The following is a 13,254-nucleotide window of genomic DNA, read 5'->3' on the forward strand; positions in this document are numbered from 1 at the left end:
GGGGGGGCGGGCGGGGGGAGGGGGAGCTGCCTGGGGGGTGGATGAGCAAGAGATAACGTGAAGAGTCGGGGAAACTGGCACGTACGGGGAGAGAGCCAGTGTACAAAGCTGTGTAAATATACTATTTTGCATTGTATATATCTTGCTCCGCACGATTTCTCGAATCTTTTTTTTTGTTACAGGGGGGGGGGGGTATTGCTTGTAATTGAGAAAAATTGTGTTAAAAACTTTAATAAATATATATTTTTTAAAAATAATAATAATTGGCAAAAGAATTGGGGAGGAAATGGAAAGGGACTTATTCACCCAGAGGGTCGTCACAATCTGGAGTGCGGTGTCTGAAAGGTGAGTGGGTCAAATTTCAAATGATAATCAGAATGTGCTCAGAAAGGACTCATCCACCGCGTTTGCCCTTTCAGAGAGATAGCATCGACTCAATGGGCTGAATGGCCAGCTTCTGTGTTGTAAGGTTCAGTCATTCTATGAACCCAAGGGAATGCGCACCGCTCTTGGGGTAGGCCGTGTAAAGGTTCTGTCATTGCCTCAGTAACGTAGAGACTGAGTTCAAATCTAACCAAGGGCGATAGATTAGCTGGTTTGAAAAATCTAGAACTAAAGAATTGGGGTCTCAGTAAAAGTGACCATGAAAAGCTGTCGGGTTGTCTTCAAACCCCAATAGGTTCATGAAAACCCAGAGGGAAGGAAACTGCCATCCTAGAATCATAGACTTTACAGTGCAGAAGGAGGCCATTCGGCCCATCGAGTCTGCACCGGCTCTTGGAAAGAGCACCCCACTTAAGCCCACGCCTCCACTCTATCCCAGTAACCCCACCTAACGTTTTGGACACTAAGGGCAATTTATCATGGCCAATCCGCCTAACCTGCACATCTTTGGACTGTGGGAGGAAACCGGAGCACCTGGAGGAAACCCACGCACACACGCGGAGAACGTGCAAACTCCACGCGAGGCCAGAATTGAACCCGTGTCCCCGGAGTGGTGAGGCAACAGTGCTAACCACTGTGCCACCGTGCCGCCCTAATGCAGCCTGGGCCCTGGAACATAGGAGCACGCCATTCTGCCCATCGAGCCTGCTCTGCCATCTTCAATTAGAACATCCATCGCTCTCTGCCTTGAAAAAGTTCAAGATTGAGTTTCCATAGACTCTGGGTTAGAGAATTCCAAAGACTCGCCATCTTCGAGTGAAGAAATTCCTCCTCGTCTCAGTTTTTTTCGGCTGCCCCTCATTCTGAGGTTGAGTCTGACGGTTCTAGACTGCCCAGCCAGGGGCAAGGTCCCGGGCAGGATTCTTCAGTCCCCCAGCTGTAGGTTTATCAGCAACGCTCTGCTCCCAGGCTGCAGGGAACTCGGCTGCCGCCAGTTGTCAATGGGGTTTCCCGTCGATGCCCCGCGCTGCCGATAAACAGTGGGTGTATCAATGAGATCACCTCTCTTCCTTCAACACTCTGAATGCAGACCCAGTCTCCTCCATCCCTCCTCAGAAGATAATCCTGCCACCCAGGGATTCTAACCTTCGCTGCTCTCTCTCTCTGCCACGTAAATCCTTCCTGAGACAAGGAGACCAAAACTGTGCACAGTATTCCAGGTGTGGTCCCGCCAGGGATCCGATAGCTGCACCAAAACATCCTTATTCTTGTGCACAAATCCCCTGGCAATGGAGGCTAACGGACTATCTGCCTTCCTAATGGCTTGCTGCACATAGCTGTTAGCTTTTAGTGACCCCTAGACAATGACATCCAGAACCCTTTCGACACCATCACGTCCCAAACTCCCATAATTTCAGAAATATTTTGCCTTTCCGTTTTCCGACCAAAGTGGATAACTTCAGCACTTATTCACAATATATTATCTCTGCTGTGTTCTTGCCCAGTGTGATGAATGTAGGGATTTCACACATATTGTATTATATTTATATTTGGTGCAGTAAGGCGTAAAAGTTAGTGTGTGTGACTGCTCCAGTAATGTTTTTAAAATCCTGGCCTGAAACACAGCTAGGACTTTGGGAGCCAGAGGTGCAATTAAAGCATCGTAAACGTTTGGGCTGATGGATTTTTATTTATATTAAGAGGTTCCCTGTGGAATAATTAATTGGAGACATTGGGCAGGATTCTCATTTGGGAGACTATTATCTAAATCCTAACTCCTAATCCCTCTTTAACTCTCCCCACTCTCTGCACACACAAGACAGACAAACACAGAGAGGGCAGAGGGGCATCAGGAAGGATACAAGTCTCGGTTTCAGACGGATGTCTTCCTGTACACCTTTCCGCCGTCTAGGCTTTCACCTGGAGGGTTTTGCTTCCAGTCTGTGGTGGTTTTCACTGTAGATTCATCCCGGTCTCAGAAACCTCTCTGCAGGTTGAGGAATCAGCAGATAGGCGGCATAGGAGAGAGAGAGACAGACATAAGCGCATAGCTTCTTATCTCTGATTCCAGGGCCCGACTGCTGATACCCTGGGTTCTGTGAAAACCGTCGCACTCGGGCAAGACCCAATCACCACCTGTTGCCTGGCAGAATAGGCCTCTGGCCAATTCATTGGCCACCAGTCAACCAATCGAACTGAATCCCTCCGACCTGTTGGGTGCCAGAAAGTCTGAGTTCTGCTGTTCAAAAGCTAGATCTCCACTAGCACAGTGTACTATTTCACATTTTGAGTTTCACACATCCTCTGCTCGACTGAAAAGTATATGCTCGTTAAATATCCGTGCGTGAAAATGATAATCACAAAGTAAAAGAAGTGGGAAGTAAGAGAATCAACAGGAAGGGTCTTTACTGGGGGTCTATTTATTTTGAAGATCTCTGGGGGGGGGTCTCTGGGGGATCAGCTCAATTAAGGCATCTCTGACAGGGGCAGTGGGGAGGAGGGACTGGTGGGGATGAGGTGCACAGATCTTGCATTGTGGGCGGGATGTGCCTCCGACGGATTTTGGGGGCAAATCCTCAAAGACTAACCCCCTTAGCCTACCGCACGGTCCACAGTGTCAAATACTCTCCTGTCAGGACCTGGACCAATCCTCGCCCATCCATTCCCGGACTAGTTGGAGGATACAAATAGCGTTTTTTAGACGCATTTGCATTATCCCGGTGGAGTGGGGCACAAACCTCGTACCCAACGTACAGTCAACGTACAGCCAGAACATCGGAAATGGCTTGGCTCAATACTGACCCTCTGACAGTCAGCACTCCCTCAGTACTGACCCTCTGACAGTGCGGCACTCCCTCAGTACTGACCCTCTGACAGTGCGGCACTCCCTCAGTACTGACCCTCTGACAGTGCGGCACTCCCTCAGTACTGACCCTCTGACAGTGCGGCACTCCCTCAGTACTGACCCTCTGACAGTGCAGCACTCCCTCAGTACTGACCCCCTGACAGTACAGCACTCCCTCAGTCGTGACCCTCTGACAGTGCAGCACTCCCTCAGTACTGACCCTCTGACAGTGCGGCGCTCCCTCAGTACTGACCCTCTGACAGTGCAGCAGTCCCTCAGTACTGACCCTCTGACAGTGCGGCACTCCCTCAGTACTGACCCTCTGACAGTGCAGCACTCCCTCAGTACTGACCCTCTGACAGTGCGGCACTCCCTCAGTACTGACCCTCTGACAGTGCAGCATTCCCTCAGTACTGACCCTCTGACAGTGCGGCACTCCCTCAGTACTGACCCTCTGACAGTGCAGCACTCCCTCAGTACTGACCCTCTGACAGTGCGGCACTCCCTCAGTACTGACCCTCTGACAGTGCGGCACTCCCTCAGTACTGACCCCCTGACAGTGCGGCACTCCCTCAGTACTGATCCTCTGACAGTGCAGCACTCCCTCAGTACTGACCCTCTGACAGTGCAGCACTCCCTCAATACTGACCCTCTGACAGTCAGCACTCCCTCAGTACTGACCCTCTGACAGTGCAGCACTCCCTCAGCACTGACCCTCTGACAGTGCGGCGCTCCCTCAGTACTGACCCTCTGACAGTGCAGCGCTCCCTCAGTACTGACCCTCTGACAGTGCAGCACTCCCTCAGTACTGACCCTCTGACAGTGCAGCGCTCCCTCAGTACTGACCCTCTGACAGTCAGCACTCCCTCACTACTGACCCTCTGACAGTGCGGCACTCCCTCAGTACTGACCCTCTGACAGTGCAGCATTCCCTCAGTACTGACCCTCTGACAGTGCAGCATTCCCTCAGTACTGACCCTCTGACAGTGCGGCACTCCCTCAGTACTGACCCTCTGACAGTGCGGCACTCCCTCAGTACTGACCCTCTGACAGTGCAGCACTCCCTCAGTACTGACCCTCTGACAGTGCGGCACTCCCTCAGTACTGACCCTCTGACAGTGCGGCACTCCCTCAGTACTGACCCTCTGACAGTGCGGCACTCCCTCAGTACTGATCCTCTGACAGTGCAGCACTCCCTCAGTACTGACCCTCTGACAGTGCAGCACTCCCTCAATACTGACCCTCTGACAGTCAGCACTCCCTCAGTACTGACCCTCTGACAGTGCAGCACTCCCTCAGTACTGACCCTCTGACAGTGCAGTACTCCCTCAGTACTGACCCTCTGACAGTGCAGCACTCCCTCAGTACTGACCCTTTGACAGTGCGGCACTCCCTCAGTACTGACCCTCTGACAGTGCGGCACTCCCTCAGTACTGACCCTCTGACAGTGCAGCACTCCCTCAGTACTGACCCTCTGACAGTGCAGCACTCCGTCAATACTGACCCTCTGACAGTGCAGCACTCCCTCAGTACTGACCCTCTGACAGTGCAGCACTCCCTCAGTACTGACCCTCTGACAGTGCGGCGCTCCCTCAGTACTGACCCTCTGACAGTGCGGCACTCCCTCAGTACTGACCCTCTGACAGTGCGGCACTCCCTCAGTACTGACTCTCTGACAGTGCGGCACTCCCTCAGTACTGACCCTCTGACAGTGCGGCACTCCCTCAGTACTGACCCTCTGACAGTGCAGCACTCCCTCAGTACTGACCCTCTGACAGTGCGGCACTCCCTCAGTACTGACCCTCTGACAGTGCAGCACTCCCTCAGTACTGACCCTCTGACAGTGCAGCACTCCCTCAGTACTGACCCTCTGACAGTGCGGCACTCCCTCAGTACTGACCCTCTGACAGTGCAGCACTCCCTCAGTACTGACCCTCTGACAGTGCGGCACTCCCTCAGTACTGACCCTCTGACAGTGCAGCACTCCCTCAGTACTGACCCTTTGACAGTGCGGCACTCCCTCAGTACTGACCCTCTGACAGTGCGGCACTCCCTCAGTACTGACCCTCGGAGAGTGCGGCACTCCCTCAGTACTGACCCTCCGACAGTGCGGCACTCCCTCAGTACTGACCCTCTGACAGTGAAGGACTCCCTCAGTACTGACCCTCTGACAGTGCGGCACTCCCTCAGTACTGACCCTCTGACAGTGCGGCACTCCCTCAGTACTGACCCTCCGACAGTGCGGCACTCCCTCAGTACTGACCCTCTGACAGTGCGGCACTCCCTCAGTACTGACCCTCCGACAGTGCAACGCTCCCTCAGTACTGACCATCTGACAGTGCGGCACTCCCTCAGTACTGACCCTCTGACAGTGCAACGCTCCCTCAGTACTGACCCTCTGACAGTGCAGCGCTCCCTCAGTACTGACCATCGGACAGTGCGGCACTCCCTCAGTACTGACCCTCTGACAGTGCGGCACTCCCACAGTACTGACCCTCTGACAGTGCAGCACTCCCTCAGTACTGACTCTCTGACAGTGCGGCACTCCCTCAGTACTGACCCTCTGACAGTGTGGCTCTCCCTCAGTACTGACCCTCTGACAGTGCAGCACTCCCTCAGTACTGACTCTCTGACAGTGCGGCTCTCCCTCAGTACTGACCCTCTGACAGTGCAGCACTCCCTCAGTACTGACCCTCTGACAGTGCGGCACTCCCTCAGTACTGACCCTCTGACAGTGCAGCACTCCCTCAGTACTGACTCTCTGACAGTGCGGCACTCCCTCAGCACTGACCCTCTGACAGTGCGGCACTCCCTCAGTACTGACCCTCTGACAGTACAGCACTCCCTCAGTAATGACCCTCTGACAGTGCAGCACTCCCTCAGTACTGACCATCTGACAGTGCGGCACTCCCTCAGCACTGACCCTCTGACAGTGCGGCACTCACTCAGTACTGACGCTCTGACAGTGCAGCACTCCCTCAGTAATGACCCTCTGACAGTGCAGCACTGCCTCAGTACTGACTCTCTGACAGTGCGGCACTCCCTCAGCACTGACCCTCTGACAGTGCGGCACTCCCTCAGTACTGACCCTCTGACAGTGCGGCACTCCCTCAGTACTGACCCTCTGACAGTGCGGCACTCCCTCAGTACTGACCCTCTGACAGTGCAGCACTCCCTCAGTACTGACCCTCTGACAGTGCGGCACTCCCTCAGTACTGACCCTCTGACAGTGCAGCACTCCCTCAGTACTGACTCTCTGACAGTGCGGCACTCCCTCAGTACTGACCCTCTGACAGTGTGGTTCTCCCTCAGTACTGACCCTCTGACAGTGCAGCACTCCCTCAGTACTGACCCTCTGACAGTGCAGCACTCCCTCAGTACTGACCCTCTGACAGTGCGGCACTCCCTCAGTACTGACCCTCTGACAGTGCAGCACTCCCTCAGCACTGACTCTCTGACAGTACGGCACTCCCTCAGTACTGAACCTCTGACAGTGTAGCTCTCCCTCAGTACTGACCCTCTGACAGTGCAGCACTCCCTCAGTACTGACTCTCTGACAGTGCGGCTCTCCCTCAGTACTGACCCTCTGACAGTGCGGCACTCCCTCAGTACTGACCCTCTGACAGTACGGCACTCCCTCAGTACTGACCCTCTGACAGTGCAGCACTCCCTCAGTACTGACCCTCTGACAGTGCGGCACTCCCTCAGTACTGACCCTCTGACAGTGCGGCACTCCCTCAGTACTGACCCTCTGACAGTGCAGCACTCCTTCAGTACTGACCCTCTGACAGTGTGGCACTCCCTCAGTACTGACCCTCTGACAGAGCGGCACTCCCTCAGTACTGACCCTCTGACAGTGCAACACTCCCTCAGTACTGACCCTCTGACAGTGCGGCACTCCCTCAGTACTGACCCTCTGACAGAGCGGCACTCCCTCAGTACTGACCCTCTGACAGTGCAACACTCCCTCAGTACTGACCCTCTGACAGTGTGGCACTCCCTCAGTACTGACCCTCTGACAGTGCAGCACTCCCTCAGTACTGACCCTCTGACAGTGCGGAACTCCCTCAGTACTGACCCTCTGTCAGTGCGGCACTCCCTCAGTACTGACCCTCTGACAGTGCGGCACTCCCTCAGCACTGAGCCTCTGACAGTGCAGCACTCCCTCAGTACTGACCCTCTGACAGTGCAGCACTCCCTCAGTACTGACCCTCTGACAGTGCGGCACTCCCTCAGTAGTGACCCTCTGACAGTGCGGCACTCCCTCAGTACTGACCCTCTGACAGTGCGGCACTCCCTCAGTACTGACCCTCTGACAGTGCGGCACTCCCTCAGTACTGACCCTCTGACAGTGCGGCACTCCCTCAGTACTGACTCTCTGACAGTGCGGCACTCCCTCAGTACTGACCCTCTGACAGTGCGGCACTCCCTCAGTACTGACCCTCTGACAGTGCGGCACTCCCTCAGTACTGACCCTCTGACAGTGCGGCACTCCCTCAGTACTGACCCTCTGACAGTGCAGTACTCCCTCAGTACTGACCCTCTGCCAGTGCAGCACTCCCTCAGTACTGACCCTCTGACAGTGCGGCACTCCCTCAATACTGACCCTCTGACAGTGCGGCACTCCCTCAGTACGGACCCTCTGACAGTGCGGCACTCCCTCAGTACTAACCCTCTGACAGTGCGGCACTCCCTCAGTACTGACCCTCTGACAGTGCAGCGCTCCCTCAGTACTGACCCTCTGACAGTGCGGCACTCCCTCAGTACTAACCCTCTGACAGAGCAGCACTCCCTCAGTACTGACCTTGTTTGTCAGCCCTGAACGTGTTGAAAGACGAAGAAGGCTCCATGACTTGAATTGTTCTCTAGCTCCTAGTACCTATGATTAATGCTTAAATGTCTGGAGAGTGCCTTAAACCCTCTGCCCTCTGACCTACACGTGAGAGGAATTCCCAGTGACCTCTCGCTAGCACCTGAGATGTGTCATCGAGCTCGTGGTTGAGTATGTATTTTCATTGCATGTACTAAATGATCTGTCGAGCTTCTCGCAGCAAAATACTTTTCACTGTCCCTCAGTACGCGTGACAATAAACTGATCCAACCCAACAGTTTATTTGATTATTTGAGGTAGACAGTTTGGCCGACTCACGTGTGTATGTCCCCTGTAACTGGTGGCTGGTTTTCTCACCTGTGATGGCTGTCTATCTCATACCCGAGGCGTGGTACATCGGTGAGACCATGCAGACTCTACGACAGCAGATGAACAGACGTCGCGCAACAATCGCCAGACAGGAGTGTTGGATTGGATTGGTTTATTGTCACGTGCACCGAGGGACAGTGAAAAGTATTTTTCTGCGAGCAGCTCAACAGATCATTAAGTACATGAGAAGAAAAGAAAAGAAAAAGAAAATACATAATAGGGCAACACAACATATACAATGTAACTACATAAGCACTGGCACCGGAAGAAGCATACAGGGTGTATGCTGTGTTAATGAGGTCAGTCCATAAGAGGGTCATTTAGGAGTCTGGTGACAGTGGGGAAGAAGCTGTTTTTGAGTCTGTTCTTGCGTGTTCTCCGACTTCTGTATCTCCTGCCCGATGGAAGAAGTTGGAAGAGTGAGTAAGCCGGGTGGGAGGGATCTTTGATTATACTGCCCCCTTTCCCCAGGCAGCGGGAGGTATAAATGGAGTCAATGGATGGGAGGCAGGTTCGTGTGATGGACTGGGCGGTGTTCACGACTCTCTGAAGTTTCTTGCGGTCCTGGGCCGAGCAGTTGCCATACCAGGCTGTGATGCAGCCGGATAGGATGCTTTCTATGGTGCATCTGTAAAAGTTGGTAAGGGTTAATGTGGACATGCCGAATTTCCTTCCTGTTGGGGAAGGCTTCAGCAGTCAAGGACATTCAGCCACTGATGTACCGATAAACATTCTCCTAGGCGGCCTTCAAGACACACGACAACGCAGGAATCGCCGAGCAGAAACTGGGAACCAAGTTCCGCACACATGAGGACATGAGGACGTCCTCAAACAGGATCTCGGGTTCATGTCACATTACACGTAACTCCCACCATACTGCCCGGGTCTGCAGAATCCTACTAACTGTCCTGACTTGAGACAATTGGCACCTCGATTACCTGTGACTATCCCTCACTCCACTCACACTGTCTGTTCCTGTAACGACTCGCGTTCCAACCATTCTTCACGTTTCAATCTGTAATTATCTTTGTAATTGTGTCTCTCCTATACAGGCTGCGATTGTGAACCAGCCTCCACTTCACCTGATCTAGGAGCAGTGCTCCGAAAGCTAGTGATTCCAAACAAACCTGTTAACCTGGTGTTGTCAGACTTCTTACTGTGCCCACCCCAGTCCAACGCCGGCATCGCCACATCTTCCTGTTGGTGATGGTTTACCACCTGCTGAGGAACGGTTCCCAAGTGTACCTGAACCGGAACTGCGACCGAACCTGCACGGCTGATCCTGTGCGACAGACCTCTGAGCCCCTACAATAGCGATGACTGTTTAACAACGTACTTCCATTGGCTGTAAAACACTCTGGGACACTCTGATGTCCTGGAAGGAGTGACAGAAATAGAATTCTTCCTGATTTTCCTTTCACTTACTTCAAAAACCAATTGGGTGAATATTTGGGAATGGGTTTGGGTGTGTCCAGCGAGGGATACAACATTCCAGATGGTTCCTGGTGGAATGTGCTGCTGAGGATGAGGTCCATGTCTGTCAGGAGACCGGATTGATTGACGGAGATGTGGGACGGTGAAACAATCCAATCATTTCGCTCCACACGGAGGAATTGGCCACCATTTTACAGAAATGCCATCACCCGGTTCAGTAGGTGGAGGTGGAACTGTGATAGAAAAAACTACACTTGGATCTGCTCCCGTCATTAACACCAACTTGCTTTTAGCTAGCTCCATTAGTATAATATTTGACATTCAATGGGATTATCATCACTGAATCCCCCACAATCAACATTGTGGGGGTGACCATTGACCAGACAATGAGCCGGACTGGCCGTGGGCAAGGTCTACACAAATGGGGACAGAGTCGCGTAGGGAGATTGAACGGGTGTTTCCTGGCACTCGGGGTCCGGGAGACACCCCACTACATAACGCCCATTCGGATAGGCCGGGGCATCAGCGGGGAACTCCCACATCTCATTTACAAATTTTTTAAATACTGTAGAACATTCAAAGGCGTTCCCCGGGTGCATTTAGAAAACAACATTTTGCTCCGAGGTGCATAATGGCACAAGGACAGAAGACCAAATGTTTTTTAAAGAGGGAGGTTTTAAAGTTCTCGCGCAGGAGGAGATGAGGGGGGGGGGGGGGGGTGGGGGGAGAGGTTTGGGGGGGAATTTCGGAGCCGCCAATGGCGAAACTCGAGAGTGCAGAGGCTGCGGAGGGCCGAGACGCTGGACCAGATCACAGAGGTAGGGAGGGGGTGAGGTCATGGAGGGATTTGAACAGCCCGGCAGCGAGGGGTCGAGGGGTGAGCGAGCGCAGGGGGTGAGGGGTGAGTGGGACTCACTCACTGCCGGTCCTGTCACCAACAGCAGGGCCTCGGGGGGGCGGGGGGGGGGGGGGGGGGGGGGATGGGATTTAAAAATGTGAAATTTCCCATTTGAGATGGAGATGAGGAAGACTTTATTCTGTCAGAGGGTCAACGCTGTCACTAATTCACTTCAACAGAGCGCCGTGGTGGCTGGGTCACTGAATAAACTATCCTGGACGGAGTTTTGTTTGACAGTGTCGGGGGGTTGACAGGGAAAGTGGAGTTGGGGTCACACTCGGATCAGCCTCGATTTTATCGAACAGGCTGCCAGGGCCCCCCTCCTGCTTCGACTTTAACTCTGGCAGTCACTGCACTTCACCAGCAGGGGGTGCTGATGCTCCAGGTTCCCTCTGGCTGCACTGGGTGCCTCTGAAGAACGTGTCCGACGAAATAAAGCAGAAACCAGGACACGGGGTGCACGACGGGGTTAATAACAATTCACCTGGACCACTTCCTGTGCCAGTCAGTTCTGTGTTCTCATCGGGAGGTTTCTCTTCAATTCCCAATTGGATTTTTTAATGACTTTCTTCTCTGTGTCAAACTTTAAGAAAGACATGGGGCGAGATTCTCCGACCCCCCCGCTGACGTGAACCCCGCCCCCGCCGGTTGCCGAAGTCTCCGGCACTGGATATTCGGCGGGGGCGGGAATCGCGCCGCGCCGGTTGGCGGGCCCCCCCCCCCGCGCGATTCTCCGGCCCGAATGGGCCGAAGTCCCGCCGCTAAAATGCCTGTCCCGCCGACGTGGATTAAACCACCTACCTTACCGGCGGGACAAGGCGGCGCGGGCGGGCTCCGGGGTCCTGGGGGGGGCGCGGGGTGATCTGGCCCCAGGGGGTGCCCCCATGGTGGCCTGGCCCGTGATCGGGGCCCACCGATCCGCGGGCAGGCCTGTGCCGTGGGGGCACTCTTTCCCTTCCGCCTTCGCCACGGTCTCCACCATGGCGGAGGCGGAAGAGACTCCCTCCACTGCGCATGCGCGGGAATGCCGTCAGCGGCCGCTAACGCTCCCGCGCATGCGCCGCCCGGAGATGTCATTTCCGCGCCAGCTGGCGGGGCACCAAAGGCCGTTTCCGCCAGCTGGCGGGGCGGAAATTCGTCCGGCGCGGGCCGAGCCCCTCAAGGTGAGGGCTCGGCCCCCAAAGATGCGGAGACCTCCGCACCTTTGGGGCGGCGCGATGCCCGTCTGATTGGCGCCGTTTTGGGCGCCAGTTGGCGGACATCGCGCTGTTTCCGGAGAATTTCGCCCATGATGTGGAGATGCCAGCGTTGGACTGGGGTGGGCACAGTACGAAGTTTTACAACACCAGGTTAAAGTCCAACAGGTTTGTTTCGATGTCACTAGCTTTCGGAGCGCTGCTCCTTCCTCGGGTGAATGGACAGGTGAAGGAGCAGTGCTCCGAAAGCTAGTGACATCGAAACAAACCTGTTGGACTTTAACCTGGTGTTTTAAGAAAGACAGCGGAGATTGAAAGGGGGGGGGGGGGTTGATGGGGGAGTAAAATAAGACCTGTGTCAATTCTCAATCAGAAAACCTCTCTATGCTCTTTGCAAATCCCATTGACAAATACACAGCCCAGAGCACCAGGAGCGATGTCTATCCTTCAGCTAGCGGAGCTTTGAAAAGATCTCCATGGAGATCTCGTATCATTTCAGCCGCATCATCCGAATATAATTTAAATATTGTTTAGGTTTGGCTGTGTTAGGTGAGGTTTCTACTCGAAACATTGGCCCACTCGCTAACTGGCCTTCCCTTCACTCGTACAACAATTTATATTTATGTGGCGCCTTTAACAATGCAGTATCCGCAAGGTGCTTCACTGGAATATTATAAAACAAGATTTCACACAGAGAACCCCAACAGTGTAGAAGGAAGCCATTCGGCCCATTGAGTGTGCACCGACCCCCCGAAAGGGCACCCTACCCAGGCCCACTCCCAGGCCAGTCCACCTGACCTGCACATTGTTTGGACTGTGGGAGGAAACCGGAGCACCCGGAGGAAACCCACGCAGACACGGGGGGAACGTGCAGACTGCGCAAAGACAGCCACGCGAGGCCGGAATTGAACCCAGGTCCCTGGCACTGTGAGGCAGCAGTGCTAACCACTGTGTCACCGTGCCGCATAAGGAGATATTAGGTCAGGTGATCAAAATGTGGTCAGTGAGCTGGGTTTGCAGTGTTGGAAAGAAGGAGAGTGAGGCCGAGAGAGGGAAAGGTGTGGAGGTTGGAATTCAAATGGGCGGCACGGTAGCACAGTGGCTAGCACTGTGGCTTCACAGCTCCAGGGTGCCCGGTTCGATTCCCGGCTTGGGTCACTGTCCGAGCGGAGTCTGCACGTTCTCCCCGTGTCTGCGTGGGTTTCCTCCGGGTGCTCCGGTTTCCTCCCACAAGTCCTGAAAGACGTGCTGTTAGGTGAATTGGACATTCGGAATTCTCCCTCTGTGTACCCGAACA

The 13,254-nt window shown here is 54.3% G+C and overlaps 1 protein-coding gene across 1 annotated transcript in view; it reads left to right on the forward strand.

Annotated features, from left to right (window-relative positions):
- The first annotated feature begins 286 nt into the window (after positions 1-286).
- LOC140387133 (large neutral amino acids transporter small subunit 4-like) overlaps positions 287-13,254 on the forward strand; it is a 27,478-nt gene continuing 14,510 nt past the window's right edge. The window contains exon 1 of the mRNA XM_072470143.1: positions 287-345. Coding sequence (XP_072326244.1) covers positions 287-345 — 59 coding nt within the window. The remainder of the gene's footprint in view (positions 346-13,254) is intronic.

Source organism: Scyliorhinus torazame, chromosome 12 (genome assembly GCF_047496885.1).
Source record: "Scyliorhinus torazame isolate Kashiwa2021f chromosome 12, sScyTor2.1, whole genome shotgun sequence".
Taxonomy (NCBI): Eukaryota; Metazoa; Chordata; class Chondrichthyes; order Carcharhiniformes; family Scyliorhinidae; genus Scyliorhinus; species Scyliorhinus torazame.